The sequence below is a fragment of the Trichosurus vulpecula genome, chromosome 1 (assembly GCF_011100635.1).
Source record: "Trichosurus vulpecula isolate mTriVul1 chromosome 1, mTriVul1.pri, whole genome shotgun sequence".
In the NCBI taxonomy this organism is placed as follows: domain Eukaryota; kingdom Metazoa; phylum Chordata; class Mammalia; order Diprotodontia; family Phalangeridae; genus Trichosurus; species Trichosurus vulpecula.
The window spans coordinates 381,803,149-381,827,597 of record NC_050573.1 but is presented as its reverse complement, the minus strand read 5'-3'; the positions used below and the strand labels follow the sequence as shown (position 1 = coordinate 381,827,597).

General features: G+C 36.4%; 1 protein-coding gene across 2 annotated transcripts in view; it reads left to right on the top strand.

Moving 5' to 3' along the window:
• DYM (dymeclin) overlaps positions 1-24,449 on the top strand; it is a 622,593-nt gene that overhangs the window by 316,806 nt on the left and 281,338 nt on the right. For both annotated transcript variants that reach the window (XM_036759110.1, XM_036759118.1), the window contains exons 12-13: positions 494-607; positions 1,335-1,429. In XM_036759110.1, coding sequence (XP_036615005.1) covers positions 494-607; positions 1,335-1,429 — 209 coding nt within the window. The remainder of the gene's footprint in view (positions 1-493; positions 608-1,334; positions 1,430-24,449) is intronic.

The window sequence follows — 24,449 nt, the reverse complement described above, 5'->3', positions numbered from 1 at the left end:
GGGACTTTCAGTGCTGTAGAAATATTATAAATGAGTGATTGACTACATGACTTTCTGAGGGGGCTTGGGTTTAATGCATCAGTTATAACAGATTGGGATCATGTTATATGTGATGTACCTGTATATGATTATAGAGTAGAAAAAGAATTTGAGAAGTCATGTTAAGTTATATAGCTCTAGTCGATGGGAAAAACAAGACATTTAAATTTAAATTCAGTCCAAATTAGGCTATCTTAATATGCTTATTTGCAATAACCTCTTATTTTCAGCTTTTTATTTCACTTATTTGAGTAGGAGCAAGAAAGCAAAACTGTCAAAAATCCAAAGTTGTACAGTACCACCCTAGTTCTCTTTAATGCTGGAATGCAAACACAAATGTCATTCACATATTTATTAATCTCTTGAGTAAAGCAACAGCAGTGGAAAATTGGACATTAGAAATCCTTCCTTTCCTAACCTCATTATATTTAATCTTTTTTTCCCTCCTTTTCAGATACTCAAAAATATTACCTGGTATTCAGAACGAGTTTTAACAGAGATTTCACTGGGTAGTCTTCTGATATTGGTGGTAATAAGAACCATTCAGTACAACATGACAAGAACAAGGGTATGCATTTTACAACAATTTCTTTTGACATAATTTGTTTATATTTTTGCATCTCCAAATAAAAATAGAATTTTAAAAATGTTAATACTTTCATGAAATAGGATACGAAAAAGTAAGATTGTCTTATGACCATTGTTTTACATGATTCTTTGCTTTCCTGGGGGTAATGGCTGTATATAGTGTCTTTATTCAACAGCCAATATCTTTAATCAACAATACTTGATCAAAAGAATCTAACACAAGAGTTGGGGTGAAACATTAATTTTAAACTTAGATCAAAGAATGTAGCTTGTCATATCATTTAAATATATTTGTGAAGAATGCTGAGAGACTATCCCCCTTTCTGCTTGGTGAAGGATATCACTGGTAGACTAAGAAAGGTAATTTGCCTTTACCAAGTGTCAACAATGAAATGCCCAATGAAAAAAGTACTAATGGGGAGGAAGTGGGGGGTGGGGGAGTGGGAAGTTTCAAGAAGAAAAGGAAAATTTGTACCTTGAGCTAGTTGTGTTTACATTAGTCCTGAAGAGAGCTTTAAGTGCTCAGCAGAAATGCTCTTGTGGAAAAAGATGCATAGCAATGAGAAAATGAGGACAGCTGATGAATTCAGAGTTATTCCCCTAATGTAGACAGGTGTAAAATGTGGTCACGGTTGGACTCACCTCTCCCATGATTCACTTTTTATAAAATATAACTAAGTACATCTTTCATTTCTGTTTTCTGACAGGACAAATACCTTCACACAAATTGTTTGGCAGCTTTAGCAAATATGTCAGCACAGTTTCGTTCACTTCATCAGTATGCTGCCCAGAGAATAATCAGGTAAATAAGCTTTTGTAAAAGTGTAGAATTTCATCTTAAAACTGAAACTTCTTTTAATCTAACATCACCTGAAACTTTACATTTTCTCAATCTAGTTTGTTTGGATTTTTGGTTAGCATTGAAACTTCATCTTTATATTCAGCCATAGTTTTCCCCCCAAATATGAGAGTATTAAATTTTAGCCCCCGTATAAAATCTTTTGATAATTTTTTCCCTTTTTGTCTATATGATGGCTATTTTATTAATTGCTTCAATGGCACTCTGAGTTAAACTTGTCATTATCTGTGTTGTACATTAACTTTATGCAGCACTTGAAATGTTTACCTGTATTTGTTTCAAAGAAGATAATCTTTTTAAGATTTTTTACCCCGCTAACCTACATTGACAAGTTAACAGATTATCAAGTAAATTATAAATCTCAGTTTCAGGGCTTTTCAAGTATTGCATTGAGATAATTCATGACTACTGTCTTTCCCTTTCTTCTGGGAAATACTAATTATGATTTTAATATTTTTCAAATTAAACACATTTTGTAATTCAGTTAAGTAAGATTGGATGTGTGAGCACAGGATATATATCTTGCTTTGAGAGAATTGTGGTTTTTCTCCCAATAATCAATCACTACCTAAACATTTGTTAAGCCCCTGTTATGTGCCAGGCACTATGCTAAGTGCTCAGGATACAGAAGGGGTAAAAGATGGTCTTATGGGGGAGCTCACAATCTCATGATGCCTGACCCTTCCCTCCTATGTTTCTGGCCATTGTAGGTGAGCAGCAGATCACCTTCTTTACTCTTGCACAGTAGGAATCTCACCTTTAGCCCTTTGATTAGGAACTTAAATTAACTTGGATTTATTTTAGCAATTGCTCTAACTCATTCCATATCTTAAACATCTATGAATCTATCTGCCATAGCTCCTGGTTAAATTGAGACACGTGGGAAATATAAAATATGATCTAATTTTTTTTCTGTAGTTCTCTTGCCTGTTTTCATGTCTCCAGCCCATAAAACACCCCAGTTTATAATTACATGCTAATAATAATTACATGTTTTCATGACTCGAGAGCATCCTTATTTATTTAATTTCTTTCTATTCCATACTGTTCTCATCTCCTCCTTTTCCACTGAAAAAAATCAACAATGAATTTTCATTACATATCAACCACTTAGAACCCTATTTAGAAGGCAAATTTACTTCTTAACTTCCTTTAACCTCTGTTATTACCTAGCCTTAGGTTTGGAAGTCCTTGTGAGTTTCAAACTAGTTTGAGGGATAGTATAGTTGAATGATTTTATTTAACCCACATTTGGAGATTTTAAAAATACCTAACAATCCATTCATGTATTTAGACACCTGTAGGTAATCAGGTAGCTAGGTGGTGCAGTGGATAGAGTGTGTGGAGGCAGGAAGACCTGAGTTCAAATTCAGCATCAGATACTTTCTAGCTGTGTAACCCTGGGCTAGTCACTTAACCTCTCTGCCTTAGTTTCCTGAATTCCAAAATGGGGATAATAATAGCACTTCCCTTCGAGGGCTGTTGTGAGGATCAAATGAGATAATTTGTAAAAAAAAAAAAAAAAAAAAGAAAAAAAAGAAAAAGAAAGGCTTAGCACATTGCCTTTCACATAGTGGTTGCTGTATGAATGTTTATTCCCTTCTTAGGGGTTCTTAGCCTTTCTGTGTCACAGAACTTTGTTGGCCTAGTGCAGCCTATTGATCCGTTCTCAGAGTAATGGTTTTAAATGCATAAAATAAAATATATGGATTGCACAGAAAACCGGTCGTATTGAAATACAGTCAGTAGATGAGAAGACTGCAACCATATATGATCTAGTAGCAGGTCTAATAACTACAGTAGTTTTTAAGTAGTGTGATGAGTATAAATGATATCTTGAGATATATTTAGTAACTGTGATATGTTATGAAAATATCTGTGATTTCTCTTGGTGACATTGTGGTTTATTGCCTACATTCATAACAAAAGGAAATACGAATTTTCATTTGGAGTTTAGTGAAAATAAAGATGCAGTTTTTTTCTCATCCAAGTTCATGGGCTCCTTAAATCCTTGGACCCTAAGACTCTTAGTGAAAAAATGATGTCGCTTTCAAAATTTAGTCATTTGGGAGCTTAAAGTATCCTAATTACCTTGTTGTTTTTTGATAGTTCGATTGTGTCTGATTCGTCATGACCCCATTTGGGGTTTTCTTGGAAAGGTTACTGTAGTAGTTCGCCATTCTCTTCTCCAGTGGATTGGGACAGCTAGGTGGTGAGGTGAACAGAGTGATGGATGTGGAGTCAGAAGATTCATCTTCCTGAATTCAGATCTGGCCTCAGATACTTAACTAGCTGTGTGACTCTGGGCAGGTCATTTAACCCTGTTGGGCTCAGTTTCCTCAGCTGTAAAATGAGCTGGAGAAGGAAGTGGCAAACTGCTCCAGGATCTTTGCCAAGAAAACCCCAAATGGGGTCACAGAGAGTTGAATAAAATTTAACAACAGCAACATCTCCAGTAGATCAAGGCAAACAGAGGTAAAGTGACTTGCCCAAGGTGATACAGCTAGTGAGTCTGAGACCAAATTTGAACTGAGGTCTTCCTTACTTCTTTCTTCCTTTCTCCAGGCCCAGGTTTAAAATCATTGCTTAGTGATTGAAGAATTTAAAATTAAAATGGATCCTAAATTAACCATAAGACTTCTTAAAGGAATATCCTGAACAAAAGAGAAAATATCAAAGTAGTAATTGTCATTGATTTACTTTGCATGGTTCATAGGTAGCTAGGTGGAACAGAGGATAGAGCGCAACTCCTTGAGTCAAGGAAACCAGAGAACAATCCAGCCTCACACATTTACTAGTTATGTGACCTAGGCAAGTCACTTAACCTCTGGTTTGCCTCAGTTTCCTCCTCTGTAAAATGGAGATAACAGCACCTGCCTTCCAGCATTGCTGTGAGGATCAACTGAGATCATATTTGCAAAATGCTTAGCACCATGCCTGGAGCATAGTAGGTGCCATATACACACCAATTGCCTTCCTTTTCCTTTCCCCATATTTGCCAAAAAAAAAACGCAAATAAGAAACTCTTCCTTATAGTATAGGAGAAAGAACACGGACTTGAGATCCAATGGCAGATGTACTGGCTTCATCACTTACTCTGTGACCTTGGACAGTCAGTTTGCCTTTTTTTCCCCATTCACAAAAATGAAGTCAATAATTCTGACACTACTGACCACACCAGGTTGTTGTGAGAAAAGAACTTTATAAATTGCAAAGCACTCCATAAATATGAGCTACCATTTTCATTTTCCATATTCAGTTCTTCCTTCCCACTCTTTTATTGGGACTAACCAGCTCCATAAATCTTTGGGCCAGTTAGTTCTCCCTGGGGCCTCAACTTCCTCTTGTATACAATGAGAGGGTTAGACTAGATCATTTCTAAGTCCTTTTAAGTTTTAAGATGCTTTGATCTGGGGCAGCTTGGTGGCATAATAGATGACGCACCAGCCCTGAAGTCAGGAGGACCTGAGTTCAAATCCAGCCTTAAACACCTAACTAACTGTGTGACCCTGGGCAAGTCACTTAATCCTGATTGCCCCTAAAAAAAACTGCTGTGAGTCCTTCGCGAGTCTCTGGTTTGTTCATTTAAAAAGGAAGACAGGTAAACCCTGGGTAGCAGTTTCAACTGCATCTCTACTTGACAAGTCATTTATTGCCCTTTATCTTATTTACCCTGCTCCACTTTCTTGTTATATTCTCATCTCATCTAGAGCATGAATGCATTGGGGGTTGGGGGGTGCCAGGGTGAGGCTGTTATGTCCCAGACAGAGATTTTTTTTGAACCGTATGAGAACTCTAAGCAATCAACAAGCATTTATTAAGCACTTGCTATATGCCAGGCACTGTGCTGCAGATATCAATGCAAAAACGAAACATCACCTGTCCCTAAAGAGCTTGTGTTCCAGTGTGATATATCATGTGTGTGTGTGTCTGTGTGTCTGTGTGTGTGTTTGTGTATAAGGTAATATTTTTTTTCTTTGGTAATGGGGAGGACACTAGTTTTCTGTTCCTCCCAGGATACTTCCCTTTTGGATGTAACCCTGGCCTAACTGATGCTAGCTAATTAGCCAACTCTAGACTTCACTTCTCTATCCTTCCTTTTCCTTCACCTCCACCCATGGTAGATTCCACTAATCTCTTGGGCCGCAGGTTGAGTTGTGATCTTTGAGCCATGGTGAAATACCTCAGACAGTATTTTGCCCACAATCATAATATATGCAAAACGTTGTATGTGCTTTATCTCATTGGATCCTCACAAACACTGTGAAATAATTGTTTTGAGGATTATCCCCATTTTATATTGAGACTGAGAGTTTAAGTGATTTCATGAATCAGTGTAAGAATTTGTTCACCTCTTTTACCACGTGCCAGACCAAGGGCAACACAAACGTAAAAACGAGCAGTTTCTTGCCCTCAAGAAGCTCACATTGTATTAGGGAAGACAATCTGTACCTCAATAAGAATATATAAAATATGTGCAAAATAAATGCAAAAACAATCTGGCAACACTTGGGGAGTGGCTCTGTGTAGAAAAAGGCATGTGGACTGACTTTGAAAGGAAATGAGGGTTGATTTTAAGAGGAGAGATGAGGAGGCAGTGCATTTCAGACAAGAGGAGCAGGGGCGGGATAGCCAGTGCAAAGGCATTAAGAGAGGAGACATAAAGTATCATTTGTAGGGAGAAATATAAAAACCAGTTTGCCTTGGACTGTAGGTTATGGGAAAAGGAATAATGTAATAAGGCTGGAAAGTGGACAGGTAGGTTAGGTCCAAGTTGTAAAATGCTTTAAAAGCCAAATAAAGAAGCTTATATTTTATCCTAAAGACAACAAGGAGCTAATGGTGTTTACTGAGTAGAGAAATGACATGATTAGACCTATGCTGTAGGAAAATCACTTTGGCACCTATGTGCAGGATGGATTGGAGAGGGTAGAGACTTAAGGCAGGGAGGCCAATCCAGGTGAGAGAAGATAAGGGTGTGTACTAGCCTGGTGGCCCTGGGGGTAGAGAAAAAGTGATACATGTGAGAAATATTGTGGATATAGGAACAGCACAATTTTTTTTCTTGAGGGGGGAAGGCAGGGCAATTGGGGTTAAGTAACTTGCCCAAGGTCACACAGCTAGTAAGTGTGTCAAGTGTCTGAGGTCGGATTTGAACTCAGGTCCTCCTGACTCCGGGGCCAGTGCTGTACTCACTGTGCCACCTAGCTGCCCCCAGAACAACACAGTTTATGAGGTGAGTTAGCATTATGAGTCAAAGGTAACCTGGAGTTCATGGCAAAATTCAAATCTAACTCTTGCCATTAAGCCACACTGCTTCTCATGATCGTAGCAAGCTTTGATTGATTAATGAAGGGAAGGTGGAAGTGGCGTCTTGGATTTTTATCTAGAATACACAACCGTATTTTCAGAATGATCACAGCAAGTAGCTTAAACACTGCTGTACTTGCCCCTCAATAAAAGAACATAGTAAAAGTTCATCCTCTTGTACCCTTTAGTTGCTTTAGTCTCTTCAGATAAGATACTTTATAATGTGAGATATTAGTTTTATGTATCTAGAAGTAGAGGGGGCTTAGAAGACGTCTAGTCCAACTGCTCACTTTACAAATGAAGAGACTAAGGCCCGGAGAAGTTGTATCATCTGCGTGTGGTTGCATAGGTAGTAAACGTCAAAGCCAGGATTTCGGCCTAGTCCTCTGACTCCACCACTTCACTATACTGCACTGTCTTTGTTAGGCTGACCATCTGATCTTCATATAGAAAACATATAATTCAGGGTATATTTTTAATAAAATTTTAAAAAAAGGAATATCCCAACCCTTTGTAAAATTAGTTGAGTAAGAAATATGCTTGTTATCTTTCCCAGTACTTGGTGACAATCAGTAGTAAACTTCTAATCTTCAGACTAATCTTCAGATTCTTGTAAGCTTCTAATCTTCAGATTCACCATTATTTTCTCTCTATACATTCTCAAGCTGATGGTATATAAGCATTGACTTTTATCATTATATTCATATATGATATGCCTTATTCATTCAGCATATTTTTTTGTAGAAAGGGGAAACACATGTCAAGAAATTACTCAGGGTGGTGAACTTTTTCAATTTTAACTATGTAAGTCAGGGCTTTGTGGCCCGCAGTGAGATTTATGCCACCTGCCTACAAGCATAGAAATTTACATAAATGCTTTAGTAAACAAAGCCAAGCTACCACTGAGCTCTCACTAAAATGGCAAATCAAAATATATTGTCTATTGTTTCAATAAAAACCTAGGGTTGGACAGCCCTGATATGAGTCATTTGAGAATGGAAAGGCATTATGGTATAGTAAATAGACTTTGGAATCAAGATGACCTTTGACTTTTGGAATCAAGATGACTTTGCACTTAACCTCATAGTTCCCCAAACATTTAAGCTTATGAATTACAGAGAAGTTGCTGTACTATGTTGGTGAAGGAGTTCCCACATCATGCATTCCTTCTATTAGCGGAATCCTAGTTTATTTTACATTCCGAACTCGATGGCATATTAGAAGCCATCATTTTATAGATGAGGAAGCCGAGGCTCAGAATGGTTAAGTGATTTGCCCAATGATACATGGAGTAAATGGCATAGCCAAATTCAAACCCGTGTGTTCTGACTCTAAATACAGTCCCCCCCCTACCGTACCATGCTACCTGGACAGCCACCTCCTACCCCCAGTTCAGAATTATCTATAGAAAATAAAAATTCTTATTACATCATGCCTTCTAGAATTTATTTTACTTCTCTTATTAATTTTTCAGGATGCCCTTTGCCTACCCTTTCCCCCTCAAACTAGTACAGTTTGGAGCTAGGGAAAAAACGGACTTGGCTTTGTTTTTTTTTTAATCTTTGTGCAACCAAATTTATACTACACGAAATTTACATAACGATCTTACTATGATTATCTGATTTTTTTTTTGCCAACTTATAGTATTCTGACAGTTTTGGCATTGTTTTTTTAAAACTACTTTTGTGATGATTTTATAAGAAATCTGGGATGATATGGGGGTCTTTTAATACTTTCATACTAGTTCTTTTGATCAGTTTCTCGTCAAGGCTTATTACTGAATGAGCACAACTAAATAACAAGACAGCTGGTATCACAAGTTGTTGGAATTGTCCCTTTCTTGCCTCTCCCCAACTCCTCCTCCCCCTCCGTAGGGAAAGGAAAGATTTATGGTGCCTAGGGACACAGATGCAACAGCAACATATAGAAGACAACGCAAGCACAGCATGGGTGGTGAAAAGTACTACTTGAAGTGGTTCACCAAGTAGATTGCTGTAAATCTCTATTCTAAAGGTTTGCTCTGAGGTCAGCCAGTGTCAGCAATTCCTGTTAACTCATTTCCTCCCGTATTCTCACTGATCCCATCTGCCACCTAATGTGAGTAATGCTATGGTGGCAGAAATAGGAAGCTGATTTTATTGACATTTCTTAGAAGTAGATGAGTGAAACAAACTAGAGCTCTCAGGTCACATTTGTCAATCAGTCATTCAACTACCATTTATTAAGTGCCTATTTTGTGCCATTATAAGTGCTAGCTAGGGATACAAAGAAAGGCAAAAAAAAAAAGTCTTGGTCTCAAGGAGCGCACAATCTAATAGAGAAGACAATGTGCAGACAACGATATACAAATATGATTTATACATGATAAATTAAGGCTAGTAATCTCAGAAGGCCCTAAGATTAAAGAGACCGGGGAAAGGTTTCTTGCAGAAAGAACTTGAAGAAAGCCAGGGAAATTAGGAAGGAGAGCATTCCAAGTATGGAGGACAAACAGTGAAAATTACATGGAATCAGGAGATGGAGTGGAAAGAAGAGTAAGGAGGCTGATGTCACTGTATTACAGAGACATGGTATTGGGGAGAGGGAAAGGCGCAAGGTGTAAAAAGCCTGGAAAAGTAGAGGGAAGGAATATTTGTGTTGAAGGCCCCTAATATGAAGGCTGAATTTGGAGAGGAAAGAAAGACTGCGAGCAAGGCATTGAACTTGATGAGGAAGGAAGAAGAGTGGTCTGGAAGTTTGTAGACAACAGCAAATAGAATCTTGATTAGGTGATAAGGGACCTTGGAAGTGACAATAGGAAAGAAGAAGTAATCCAACTCCTCTACCGCGACTAGTGAATAAGGGGTAATGAGTGAAAATGCAACCAGTGCTGGAAAAGCTCTCTAATCAGGAGGAAACCAGGTCTCAGTGAAAGTAAGAAGATGGAGGAAGCGAGAAAGGAAAGAATAAAATATAAATATACTTTGTGTTTAAAGATATTAACATAATAATAAAATTAAATTAAAATGAAATCTAGATTCTTACCTTTGGAGCAGGCATTCCAGAAAGCACAATTATACAGTTTATAGTTTTTTATTTTAACAGTGTTAATTGTATTTATGAAAATACAGTATTAGGTATAGCAGTACTGCAAAGGACTATCACATCATTATCCATCCTCTAATTTGTGTCTTGGTGATCAACTGAAGCTTGTTAAATTATAGTAAGATTTGGCTACTGATATATAAATGATATAGTTAAATATTTATTGTTGGTTGGGGGCATTATTATGCAGGGGATTCTTTTATCTGTGTTTCTTTTAGCTTAACAATCTCTTCTTCTCTATGATCTCCATAATAACAAATTTTAAGGGCAATTCAATATGCCAGTTATATCTTTATCATTCTCGTAGTTTGTCTTTAAGTTGATACCTGTAATATTTTCATTTTTAAGTTAAGTTAATACCACTGGTCATAACCAGAGTTGAATTTTTAATTGTGGATATTCTTATTTTCTTAAATTGCACATTTGAATTGTCTTCAAAATTAACCTTAAGAGTTAAGGAGCGAAGTGGTTTTTCATTTAGAGAAAATAAGAGTCTGATTGTATAAGGTCTAAGAAATTGATTCATGAATATAGCTTCCCTGTGGGCCTGGACATTTAAATTCTATTCTCCATCTCTACAATTAAAGATAATATTTGCTAATGAGTTTCATGAGAATTAATGAGTCTTATAAAAATGTTTACATTCATGGGATGAATTATTCTAGTATTTGTCTAGTGTTTTATGATTTTTTAAAATAAAATGTTATTGATATATTTAATTTTTACATCATCATTATTTCCCACTCCATTACTTCCCTCCTCCTATTTCTTTAAATAAAGTGTGACAGGAGGAAGAAAAAAGAAAAAAGTTCAGCAAAATTAAACTCTATTAAGAATGTCTGATGTTTTATCCAGTACCCCACACTCACAGACCTCCATTTCTTCAATGGATCAGGGGAAAGAATCTTCTCATCTTTTCTTTGGGGCAAAATGTAGTCTTTACATTTCCATGACATTCAGTTTCAATTATTTCGTTGTTATTGCTGTAAATGGGAACAGTATTATATTGTTGTAGTCATAGTGCCATATTTTCCTGGCTCTGTTTACCTCACTTTGCGTCAGTTCATACAAGTCTTTCCATGCTTCTCTGTAATCTTTATGTTTTTCATTTGTTACAGCAGAGAAATATTCCATTACATTCATGTATCATTGTATTTTGTAATTTTTAAATTGTCTACATAACATACCTACAAAAGAAATCAGTGCCCTGAGAGATACCAGAAAACAGATGGTGAGATGAAAGTTTAGATTAGCTAGTACCAACAGTTCTTCATTCCTTGCCTTGGGGTTATCCATCTTCCTCTGTTTCTAGCTATTTCAGTAAGGATACCTGAGGAGGACTTCATGTGATGTAGATTTAGATGCAAGATTTAATAATAGTGTGTTTTATCTTAGATTGGCAAGGAGGCATTGTGAGCAATGGCTTCGCAATGTAACTACTTCTTTTGAACTTGTGACTCATTTTTTTTAAAGTCAGAATTAACTTACTGTTGCTCAATGCCTAGCCAATAAAGGGGTTCCAGTTTCTCTGCTTTTTTTGGTCTTTGATGATCCCTGTTTGATGTTGGCATAGCAATGAGCTGGCCAGCCAGGGAAGTAGTAGTGTTTTGCCTTCAAAAATTTGGCTTCCTGTGTTTCCTGAAGCCAGTGGTACTTTGAAGGCAGATAAATTTTGAAGTTTCAGCTCTACCATCATTTAAATGTGTCTAACTTGCTTTCCAGATTAGCCACATTTAGACAGCTGTTGAATTATGATCAAGTCAAAACTTTCTCAACTTTCAGAAATGCATAGTACTGCAGAGCAGGCCTGCTTAGCTGAATTGATACGAAACTTGAGAACTAGAAAAATCAGTTTAATTTCAGGAGTTTTTACTGCTTTTTATTAAAAAAATTTTTAGGATAACATATTTTAGAGGCATTGTGCTTTAACTGAATTTTTATTTCATATTTTAGAGTAACAAAAATGTTTTACATGGTTGTTTCAGTAGTTGTAGTTAAAATATTTGTATAGAGCTTTTTCGAATATCAATGACTTGTAATGTAGTGCAAGGTGGGGAGTGATAATACACACTTTGTGCTTTAAACCATGAATTATTAATCCTCTACCTCAGCTCTGTTAGGCTTTGCATATGGTAACTATATCCAACTGTAAACATGTCAAACTGCTACTTCTTATGGTAGCTAATTGCTAATGCACTAAATTTTTATAATATGAAGTAATAAATTAGATGGTTTCATCAGTGTCAACACTGTATCTAATGCACAAGAATCAATGACAAGAACACTTGAAACCTTATAAATATTATTGCAACATACTTAGTAAGTTTGAAATTTCAAAAATAGGTAATAGGATCCTGTGCTTGGAAGGAACCTTAGAGATCATCATGTCTAACTTCTTTATTTCACAGTTGAAAAAATCGAGGCCCAAAGAGGTGAAATAATTTGCCAAATATAAAATACATCTGTTTGATAGCAAAGCTAAGACTACAGCCTATCTTCTTACTTCTACAGTGTTCTTTCTGTTACACCATACTGCCTCCCTATGTACTTGACATATATCTGGATGGTTATATGAACAAATATCTGATTCATATCTTTAATATTTTTTTGGTACTTCAAGGATCTGTTATTTTCTCAATACAAATATCAACAACACAGATCATAGCACCGTAGAAATTTGGAGAAAGGCTTTAAAAGTCATTCTGACTGAAAAATTCATCCCCCTGGTGACCAACGTTGGGGTGAATTAAGCTAAGCCAGACTGGTGCTCTGATGATAGGTAGTCCATCATGGAACCCATTCTTCAATGGCAGAAGCTGGGACTCTGTTGTCATTCCCTTGAGAATACTAAGTCATCTCCCTGCCACACTGAGACACCTGATTAGGACCATCAGGAGGAATATAATACTGAGAAATGCTAGTCTTAATAAAGCTCTTGTGGAATATTCAGTATTATTTGTAGACATTTATTTTATCACTATGTCTATGAATGAGGGAGACATTATCTCAATACTTGTCAAAGGCAAATGGTAGTCAGATTTTCTTAAAGTCATCATTTTAAGGAGCTTGAAGTAAAATAATGTCTTATATATCCCGGGTATCAAGTAAATAATTGTTGAAGGAATGAATGGAGGATTCGAAGGAAGGAAGAAACTTAGGAGGGAATCTCCTGCCTTTTTGCTAGGTATGATCTGTAAATCAGTTGCCTCTATGGATTGTTCCTTCAGGGATATACAAATTACAGAGGCATTAAATATGGGATTTATTCAGTTGCAAGGCCTGAGCAAATACAAGGGGAAAAAAAACTGAATCACAGAATCTCAGAGTTATAAAGAACCTCATTTATAAGGAACCTATTCATCTAGTCAGGCCTGTACCTTGGAGGACAAATCCCATCAAAGCATCCCTGAGAAGGATCTAGCCTTTTCTGCTTCTTCACCTCTAGCTGATGAGGAACTTACTCCCTCTTGAGGCAGTCTATTTTATTATTGTATAGTTCTAATAGCCAGAAAATGATTCCTAATGTTCAACTGAAGCCTCCCTGAAACTTCCACCAATTATTAGTCTTTTCTCCATCTGCTGTAGTGAAAAAGTCTACTCCCTCTTTCACAAGACTATCCTTGTAAATATTTTCCTTTCACAGTCTTGTCTTCTTCCTTAGCATCTTCATCTTATTTTAGAGTATTATAATGTAATTGAGTTGCCCAAAAACAGTTGGTTTTGCACAGAAAAGTTTGTTTTGCTCTACTTTCTTTATTTCTAAGATTACCTGTGTCTCAATTTACTAAACTCAATTGAACCATTTGGCATTTATTAATTGAAGACAGTTGATTGAAGTCAGAAATCCTCCATGTTGTTCCAGTAAGAAATGCTCACAAAAATTAACACACATTCAGCACAGTTGTAGTTTTAATGATCTTTTATCCCACCTCCTACCTCAGCTTTTTGGCCGTCCGCTCCAATACTGAAGAAGCTAGCTAATAATTATTTTCTAAAAATACGACTTTTCCCTAGAAAATTTTCATGTCAGAATTATCATCATATTCCAGTTAGTGAGGCAGCATTGTGTAATCAGTTAGTGAGTATTTTTTAAACACTCTACTATGTTGTGTGTACTATGCTAAGCCCTGAGGATACCAAAAGGTCAAAAACACAATCCTTGCCCAAGGTTTTAATATTCTGTTGGGGAAGCAATGTTTAAAATTTTTTCATAAACGTATATATGATTTGAGGGAGTGAGCCCTTAATTTGGAAGACTTGGTAGCCAGGCCTATCCATTCTTAGCTGTTCAGTGCTTGACAAATCATAGAAACGTTCTGCGCCATGTTCGTATTACCCACAAAATGGAGGTGATAACATTTATACTAATGGTTGTCTTGAAGAAGTCACTTTATAAACTGAAAAGTGTTTTAAATGCTCATTATTATTAATGTTGTTACTGTAGCTTCCCTGAAACAAAACACTTTTAAACACTAGATTTGTAGGTAAGAAAATGTCACTTATTTTTCATAACTTAGGTATAGATCTCTCTCTGAAAGAACAAACTTTCTTTGAAAATTTGATCCATTTGGGAAATGGTGGTCATCCTTTTAAATGATCATCTCTGAACTCCAGTAAGCTTTTTTATAATCATGTGGTGATATGATGAAATTCTTATTCTCTTTCCTCATCTATAAAATGAGGAAGTTGGACCTGATAGTCTCTAGGACTCATTTTGGTTCTATGATCCAATGAGTTAATATATATTGCTCAGAGAAATTCTTTCTTTAAAGTCAAGTATAAAGAAATATAGAAATTTTGAGTATCAGTTAATACACACCTATGCTTCAACACCCCAAATCAGGCTCTTATCTATTCTTTGGTTTCTGTGGCCTTTGTATTGCTTCTTTTCTACATTATCCCAGAAATTTCCAGAGGGCTATCTCACAGGATCATAGATCTGGAGCCAGAAGGGATTTTATAAGTCATCTAGTCCAATCCCCTCATTTTTTAAATAAGGAAACCAAGGCTCAGAGATATAAAAGTAATTGGTCTAAGGAAACACAATTAATAAATCACAGAGCTGGGAATCAAACTTAGGTCCTTTAACTCCAAATCTTTCTGCTCTACCTTCTTGATCATTATCATAAGAATAGCTGACCAGGTGGCCACAATGAAAAAAAACCTAGCCTTTGGGGTAGGGCTATGTTTGGTGTACCATTGTAGCTGGTTGCCTTTGTGATTGTCTTCAATTCAGTTAAACAAGCATTTATTAAACACCTATTATATATGAATCATTGGACTAGGCTCTGACAAAGCAGAAATAGTCCTGGCCCTCTAGGAGCTTCATTGGTGGTACAGTGGAAGGGTAGGAGTGCATAGAGGACCTAAGATATCCATAAGTAAGTCCAAAAAAAAAAGAGTGAAGAGCACAAAACAGAAATAGTGTACTCTAGATTTACTTAAGGAGAAGTATTTTCAAGAGGGAGGAACAGAGAACTTTTCCTGATCAGGAAGGAGATGGCACATGAGCTATGCTTTTGAAGGAAAGGAATCTGACAGATAAGAAAACACTGTTGTCAGAGGCAAGGGGGACAGTTTGTGGAAAGGAACAGAGACAAGAATGGCTAGTCCAGTTCTGAGGACAGCTAGTAGTCCAGTTTGGCTCAAATGTAGGTTGTATAAAGGGAAGATAATATGAAATAAGCCTGGAAAATAAGCCAAAAATGGAAAGTCTTAAATGCCAGACTGAGGAGTTTGTAATTTAATCATAGAGGTAATAAAGGATCGCAGGAAGTTTTTGGTCTGAGATGTAGCATTATAGGGATACAAGTCTGTAGTTCTGGAGAGAGATTAGGCTGGGATTAATAGATTTAGCAGTCACCTTCCTTAGGGCTATCAGTGTCATAGTGACTATTTCTTGGTGCCCTGGACTTGGAGTCAGAAGGCTGATGTGTGAATCTTGCCTTTGCCATATGCCATAGGACCCTGCCTCCTCATAACCTAGATGTCCTCAGCTCTAAAATGACAATAATAATACTTGTACTCCCCAGCTCACTGGATTAGTGTGACATAAGGGGGTAGGAATTAAGACTGCGATAACTATGTTTTCTTTGGTTTAAGGAATTCTCAGATCAAGAAACACCCTCTGAGAAGGCAATTTGATCTGCCTGAGGAGTTAAATGGGTTTGCCTCAAGCTAGTATTTGTTAGAGGCTGTGAGAAAATTACTTGGTAAAAATTACAAAGCACCATGTAAATGTGAATTACTGTTTTTTGCCTTCTTTCCACATTTATAAAAAAAAATTCCTAATTTTTTTATCAGTGCTTCTATCAGTATATCCCCAAGTCTTAGTTATTGAAACCAATAGCTATTGCAAAAATAGGTTTGAGGAGGAGATTCTACATAAAGGAAGTGGGGGGGGGGGGTTGTCGAACTCTTACCTGCCTTATACTTGTGAGAGGCATAGGCTTAAATTCTTTGGGGGCATTTTTTTTTTGTGGAGAACAAAACATGCTTGTGTTTTGTGTTTTATATTAGGCAATTGCATTAATTAATTTGCAGGTGTCAGTTAACCTTTCTTTGCAACTAAAATCTTGGATTTAACTTGTTCTTCTGGAGAAGAGAGAGGGGAAAACCTGTGCAAGTTCAAGGTTCCCATTCACCCACAAGTTCCCCCTAATTGTCTCATCATTCATTTTTCTTAATTAGGGAAGAGTTGGTGTGATGGTAGGAGGCCATCTTCTGGATCAGTGTAGGTGGCCAGTTCAAGTGAAAAGAAACGTCTTTAAATCAAATGAATTTGTCAGACCCAGCAGCCTCTTTTTCCTTCTTTGGTATAAAACTGCTTACCATCAAATCTTTTTCATGTGGTCAATGATGATTTTTTTTTTGCTTAAAATGTAAGTTCTTGTGGGGAAGGGACTGTCTTGTGTGTATTTTAACACATTGCAGAGGTTCAGTCAATATTATAATGAGTTGATAATCTTTTTTTTTCCTTTCCTGGGAAGACTTTGATATGATGGCCAAGGAAGATGCTGCTAAACATATTCTTGAATCTTCCCTCTGAGTGATCAAACCCAAATCAGTTTTCCATCATTTGTTAATTCTCAAAATGTCTGCGTTTAAAATATTATCATCCCACTTGTTCAAATGAAAATAGAGATATAGATTGCTCCAGGTCTGGCAGCCATCCAGTGACAAAGCTGGAATTGCTACTCAGAATTCATTTACTATGACCCCAGACAACTAGGCTGTGATTTCTAGGTACAGTCAGTTTTAATCTAGATAGAACATTGTATGGAAAGAGCAATGAGCCAAGTTTCAGGATAACTGGGTTCTGGCCCTAGCTCACTGTGTGTGACCTTGGATAATAATAGTACAAAAACTAACATTTGTATAGCACTTTAAATTTGGCAGAATACTTGTAAAGTCACCTTTCTTTTACTCACTTTCTACATTCATAAAATGAGGAGATTTAAATTAGATGGTCTTTAAGGTACTCTCTCGTCCTAAAATCCCATGGTGCCATAGAAAATTAGTGATAAAATCTTGTGCCTTGACATCTTACATTTTACAGTAAAAGTAGATTCTTCCATCCACTTTGCTGCCAACTCTGTCCCTATTTCCTCATTGTAATAATGGAAACAATTGTGGCATGCCTTACTATATACAATAGTGGTATAAATTGTGCAATAGTTGAATTCACAGGATGTTTATACATTGAATTTTTGAAAAACAAATAATATTTGAATTATACTAGAAGAGCTTGATTTTTTAAAAAAAAACCCTATTGTGTATAGTATTATAAGGAAAGAATTAACTCTGTTTTATGAATCTAGCCTTTTCACATTGGGTTTACATAAATTAAGGGATAACTAAAGAAAAGCACCACCAGCCAGGTCCCAATTAGTACAAATAATAAATCCTGTGAAGTGGTCACATGTTTTTGAATTCTCACTATTCGAAGTTATAATTATGGTTATTGGTTCTGTTCTGAAAATACTCTTGGGGCTTCCTACTGAGCAGTCTAAAACCTTGTTTGACCCAGTGGACTAGCAGGGTGGAAAAAGAGGAGGATTAATCAAATCAGATTTTTCCATTTCCTTATATAGAACTAAAATGTGTCTAAAATAAACAGTCATCTTCATTTATCATCCTCTAATAGGTAAGCACTTTAACAATTTAGCCTCTCTTTACCTCTTTTTCCTTCCCTTTCACTCTCTTTCTTTACAACTCTTGCCTCATTTTCCTCTTCCCTCTTTTTGTTCCTCCCCTCTTCCTTCAGTTAGGTTTTTGAAACTTTGGATTATTCATATTTTGATTTACATTAAGTAGAACATACTCTTACTGAACTACTCAATATTGTTCTAAGAAACAAATTAATAAAAGAGAGACTAGGTTTATATTCACTTTTATATGTGTAAGTATTCGGAGATGGACACACAGAGACTTGACTCCTCCAGACAAAAGGAAACCTAGAACTTTTTGGAGTGAGTTCTAGTATAAACTATAACCTTTTTTCTCTATAATTAGGAAATTGTCAAGTTGAGACAAAAAAGGAAGTCCTTCCACATGATTCATCAAAATACCATATCAAAATGATACTTAATATATTTGTGCAAGTCATGTTACTTGCACAAGTAGAAATTAGATTTCCCTGTGTGTAAAAGTTCCTTTTATAAGTAGACTTCTGTCAAATTAGTTTTAACAGAGTTTTATCTATGCTATATTAAGCAACGAGTATGAACCAAAATTGTCATCATAGCGCTTTTTATAGTAGCAAAAAAGGAAATAAAGTTGATATCCATGGGGACCAAACATAGTATGTGAATATAATGTAATATTAATGTGCTCTTAAAAATAGAAAATATGAGGAATTCAGAGAAACATAGAAACACTTGTTTAAGCTGATGCAAAGTGAAGAAAACAGAAGCAAAGAAACAATAGGACAGCACCAGTAATATAAATTAGAACATCACTAAGTGGTAGCTAAACTCAGTTTAACTGCAATGAGCTTTACTAGTTTTAAAAGACAAAATGATGAAACATTCTTCACTTCTTTTATAAGAAGCACAGAAAGCTGCAGATTCGGAATATTGCCATCACAGTGTCATGCAGTTCCACTTGACTATCTTATAAAGGAGGGTTCTTGTGTATGCAGGTGGAGGGGGTAACAGTAGGAGTATATTGGGAAATGACTATGATATAAAAAAATAAAGGTAATTAGTAAATGTTTTTTTTAAATTTATGTTTGTAAAAGTCTGGTCTTCAAGTGAGTGATTATTATTGCACATAAATGATCATTTCTTCAAAAGAAATTGTTGAAATGAAAAACCCAGAATAAGCATCCTATAAAAAAATAAAGGTAATTAGTAAATTTTTTTTTAAATTTATGTTTGTAAAAGTCTGGTCTTCAAGTGAGTGATTATTATTGCACATAAATGATCATTTCTTCAAAAGAAATTGTTGAAATGAAAAACCCAGAATAAGCATCCCAAATCATTCTCAGTAAAGAAAATTCATTTAAACTTCTATTCATACATCTTCAGAAAGAATTTTCTAGGGAAAAATAAATAGTACACAATTAATATTTCTATGCTTTTATTATTTGCCTAAGAGAAGAAATAGTTTGAGCAAGTAATGTTTATATGATCTTGTACTTTCTTAGATAGAATTCTTCCTAAATTACCAAGAAAAGATTGAAAGAACTTTTTTCTTTTAGAATATCAAAATTAGATTTGTATTTGTACACTTTCTTTTAAAAAAATTAAAGAGAAATTCTTCTAGATCAGATGTTCTTCATCTTTTTGTTTTGTTTTGTTTATAGACCCCTTTAGCAGTCTGATGACCATGTGGACCCCTTATTTAGAATAATGATTTAAAATATGTAATATAAAATATATAGGATTACAAAGGAAACCAACTGTATTGAAATATAGTTATTAAGTAATTTTTAAATAAACAAGTTCATAGACCTGAGGTTAAGAACTACTACTGTAGACAGTACACTCCTCAATGTACTCTTGTTTCTAGATCACATCACTTCTATTTTGGCCTCTCTTTGTACCTCCAGCTTACCACAGTGGCTGGCACAATAATAGGTGCTTCTTGACTTGATTTGACATTTTACAGACTGCATCAAACCCTAGAACATTATTAAGCCTGTAAGTTGTCATTTGAATGGACATCCTATAAAACTGATCCATCAGTATGTACATTTTGAATAGACATTAAAAATGAGCCCAGCATTGTACCAGAGTTAAAAAGCAATTTAGGTTGCAAAATGGGGGTGAGCTGGGCTGTTAAATAACCCCAGGCTCCTTCCTGAAACAAATGATTATCTTTTTTTTAATACTGCTGTTTTTTCAGTGTTTGTATGACCAGGAGTCATGGAACACTACAAATGCTAAAGATAAACCTGAGGATTATCTAAAGGGCATTGGAGAGAAGCATGGTGGGATGAAGCAGGCAACAACTCCTTAAGGCTGTTAGTGGGGTACAGTAGGTAGATCATAGGGATTGAAGTCAGGAAGAGCTGAGCTCAAGTCCTGCCTCTGACACATACTAATTAATTGTGCGATCCTCAGTGTCAAGTTCCTCATTTACAGAACGAAGGGGAGACTCATTAATTTCCAAGCTCCCTTCCCACTCTAAATGTATGATCCCTTGTATACAAGGAATTATTTGGAGGTGAAAAACCTCAGGGAAATATGTGATCTAAAGAGGAGTTGGGCTTGTAGTGGGAAGGGACAACCCCTGGAAACCCATGAACATTCTTTATACTCCATCAGCATCCTAATTATGTCAGTAGAAATGGAAGGAGACCTCTCCTATTTTGACCCTTGTGACAAACTGATTAGATGACAGGAACAAGATTCACATAAGATAAGAGGCATTGATGGGTTTCATGCCATATTCTTTGGAGGAAATATCCATATCAAAATCAGAGAGCCATTTGAATATTGAAGTCCAGTGCATAATCTTAAATTATTTCCATTAGTAATATTCAGCAATGCCTTCAGTTCAAATCTTTCCTTACTACTTGTGTGACCCTGGGCACTTAGCCTCTGTTTGCCTCAGTATCCTCATATGTGCAATAGGGATCGTAATAGCAATTATGCCCCAAGATCGTTGTAAGGATAGAATGAGATGATATTTGTAAAATGCTTTGCAAAACCTTAAAGTTTATATAAATGCCAGTTGTTGTTATTTACAAGACTAGAGGGGCAGATAGGAGGCAGGATATGAAGGGCTTTGAACACCAAACAGAAGATTTTATATTTTCTTCTGGAGGTGATAGGTATTTGTTGAGGAGGGTGTCATAGTCAGACCTACATTTTAGGAAGATCACTTTGACAACTGAATGAAAATTGAAGGGGAGTAGGGAGAGACTTGTGTAAGGAAGACCAGCCAGCAGGCAATATTATAATACTTCTGATGCAAGGTGATGAAGGATCGCATCAAGATGATGGCAGTGTCAGAGTATAGAAGGGAGTTGTAATTGTAATATATGTACAATCAACAGGTCTTGACAACAAACTGGGTAGGGAAGGTAAAAGAGATTGAAGAATTGAGAATGACACCTATGTTGCAAGCCTAGGTGACTAGGAGAATTGTGGTGCTCTTCATAGTAAAAGGGAAATTATAAAGAAGGGAAGGTTTGGGGAGAAATATAATGAGTTCAGTTTTTGGACATAGTGATTTTGAGATGTCTAGAAGACATACATTTTGAGATGTTCAGTAGGACATGTGTGTCTAATGTCAGCAGAAAGGACAAGGCTGGATAAGTGGATTTGAGAATCACCATTATGATAATTAAATATTGTGACTATATAAATTATATAAATATATTATATATAGTACATATATAAATATATATTATATAAATACTTATGATAATTAAATCCATGGGAGCTGTTGAGATCAGTAAGTAAAATAGTATAGAGGGAGAAGAAAAAAGAGGGCCCAGGACAGAGTCCTGTGGGACACCCACTTTTAGCAAGAGTTATGTTAATGAAGATTCCCGAAAGGAGACTGAAGAGCAGTCAGATAGTTAGGAAGAGAATCAGGAGAGATTGGTGTCCCAGAAACCCAGAGAAGAGAGTATCAAGGAAAAGAGGATGATCAACAGGTTGCAGAGAAGGGCTGAGGGCTTAGAAAAGGCCAGTTATTTGACAATATAGAGATGGTTAGTTACTGAAGAAAGCAATTTTAGTTGAATGATAAAGACTGTAGAGACTTGGACCTCTTTGTAGGTAGTAGGGAAGGAGGCAGTGGACAGGAAGAGATTGAAGATAAGTGAGAGATTGGGGATGAGAGAGGGGCCAGTCTCTTGGAGGAGATGAAATGAGATCCCTTGGGCATGTGAAGGGCTTTGCTTTGGCAAGGAGAAGGGCTATTTCATCATGTGAAATGGGGGTGAAAGCAAAGATTGCAGAAGGCATCTTGGGAGATTTGAGTTGAAGTATGACATCTAAATTATATCCATGACAAGTGAACTTCGTTAAAGACTGTCCAAGTATACAGTTAAATATTTATGTAAAGAATGTGTTCTTAACTGTTTGAAATAATATTTGTCTGTTGGCTCTGTTATCCTTCACCTTTTAACACAGGTAATGTGGTGATGTTGAAAGGTTTGTGCTATTGCCAAGTATAACCTAATTGTCATCAGGAGAGAAGAGACTAGAGGGAGAATCAGTAGCACAGCTGGTAGATGAAAGAGGGAGGGAAGTAATTATCCAGAGGGGAAAATAATGCAGAGATAGTAAGGAACAAAATTAAGAGAAATCCCTGAATAAGCCTTGTGCCCTGGACCCTAGGAGTAGTAGCTTCTCTGAGGGTTTTACTCCACCTCTGGTGCTCTCTGACTCCAATGTGCTAGCAACACCTATCTCAGAAAAATAAAAACAGTGATACGGTACAGAAAGTGCTTTTTCACTTGTACATTTTCAGAGGTGAAAAAGAACTCAGAGGTCATATAGTCCAACCAATACCTGAACAGAAATCCCCTACATTACGTCAAAGGCAAGAGTTCATTCAGCCTTTACCAAAGACATTAAATCTCCCTGCCTCCTGAGGCAGCCCAATCCACTTTGGGAGAGCTGGAGTCATCAGGAAGTTTTTTCCCTGATTGTGGAAACCTTCATTGGCCTCTTAAGCATCTTCCTATTGTTGTCAGTTTTGCCCTCTTGCAGCAAGCAAAACAAACCTGATCCCTCTTCCACATAACAGCCTTTTGACTACTTGAAGATAGCTGTCATGTCCTCACCAGGAAACTGCAAAGCTGATCTCAAATTTGGGGGTCATATGGTATACTAGCTGCCTGCAACAGAGATTTGCACTGCACTTTTATTGCTCAAGCACATGCTAAACTCTACCCTCTCATTCTGTAAAGAACATTTTAACTGTGTAGAATCCGTGAGATAGCATTGTTTGGTTGATAAAGTTTGGACAAATTTTCTATTGCTAAACTACTGTAAGATGTTTGTACAAGGTACTTAACCTTGCTGTGTCTCCAATTCTCAACTTATAAAATGGGAACAATTATACAAGACTAAGCAAATAAAAATCATGGTGACTGCTTTCAGGTATTTGAAGGTCTGCCCTGTATAAACAAAAGTTCTTCCATAGAACAGAACTAGAACCAAGAGGTGAAAATTAGAGGGAGGTAGAAATTTCAGCTTATTACAAAATAGCACTAGAACAACTAGCCCTCCAAAACAAGATTGAGCTTCTTTGCTAGAGAGCGGGCTGTCAGCAGAGAATGGGTGATCAGTCACCCATCAGGAATGGCACATATGAGATCCTTATATTGGAAGAGAGAATTAAATTAAGGAATGGAAATTCCTCTTATATTTTGATAGTCTATGATTCGTGCCTCTTTGCAGCAATAATTAAAAAACAGACATCTTTTGAATAACTACTACATATAAGGTGTCATGCAGGGTACTAGTAGGGCTAAAAATATTCTTAAAAATCACAAAACCTTACTTTGAAGAAGACTGCAGTTTAGATGAGAGGAAAAAGTAGCAAATGTGAGATATATACTCTTTGATACTTTAATGGACCTGTCATCTCATTGTGTATTCTTCAGGTGTTACCAGTCATAACTGTTCTACTCATCCTGTGTGACTCTTATCCATGACCTCCCATAAACACACCCCGAAGGTTCCACAGCATAGACTGGGGCCTTCCCTAATTCTCTTTACATTGTATCAGTGTCAGTGGAGTACATAGGCTTCCCAATGGTAGTCCCTCACTCTCAATGAATGACTGGTCCACCTCTCTTCCAATGACACATTTCTCTGATAAAGCACACCACTTCACCTGAATGATTACTTTTTGTTAATATGCTGCAGCCTACTGATGCCAATAATGTGTCTCTCCATTGCTCTTTAGGTAATCTGTCATCTAAATTCTTGGTAAATTGCTTTGCTAGCCATATAATAATCCAAAAAAGATCGATATTCAGAATATAGGACTTCATTTCAGAGAGAAGCCTGGGGTCATTAAAAGTATCATATAATTTACCAGATGTAATTCATCCTGCTTTGCTTTTCCTATTCAATTTTGGGCCCTGGTCATTATC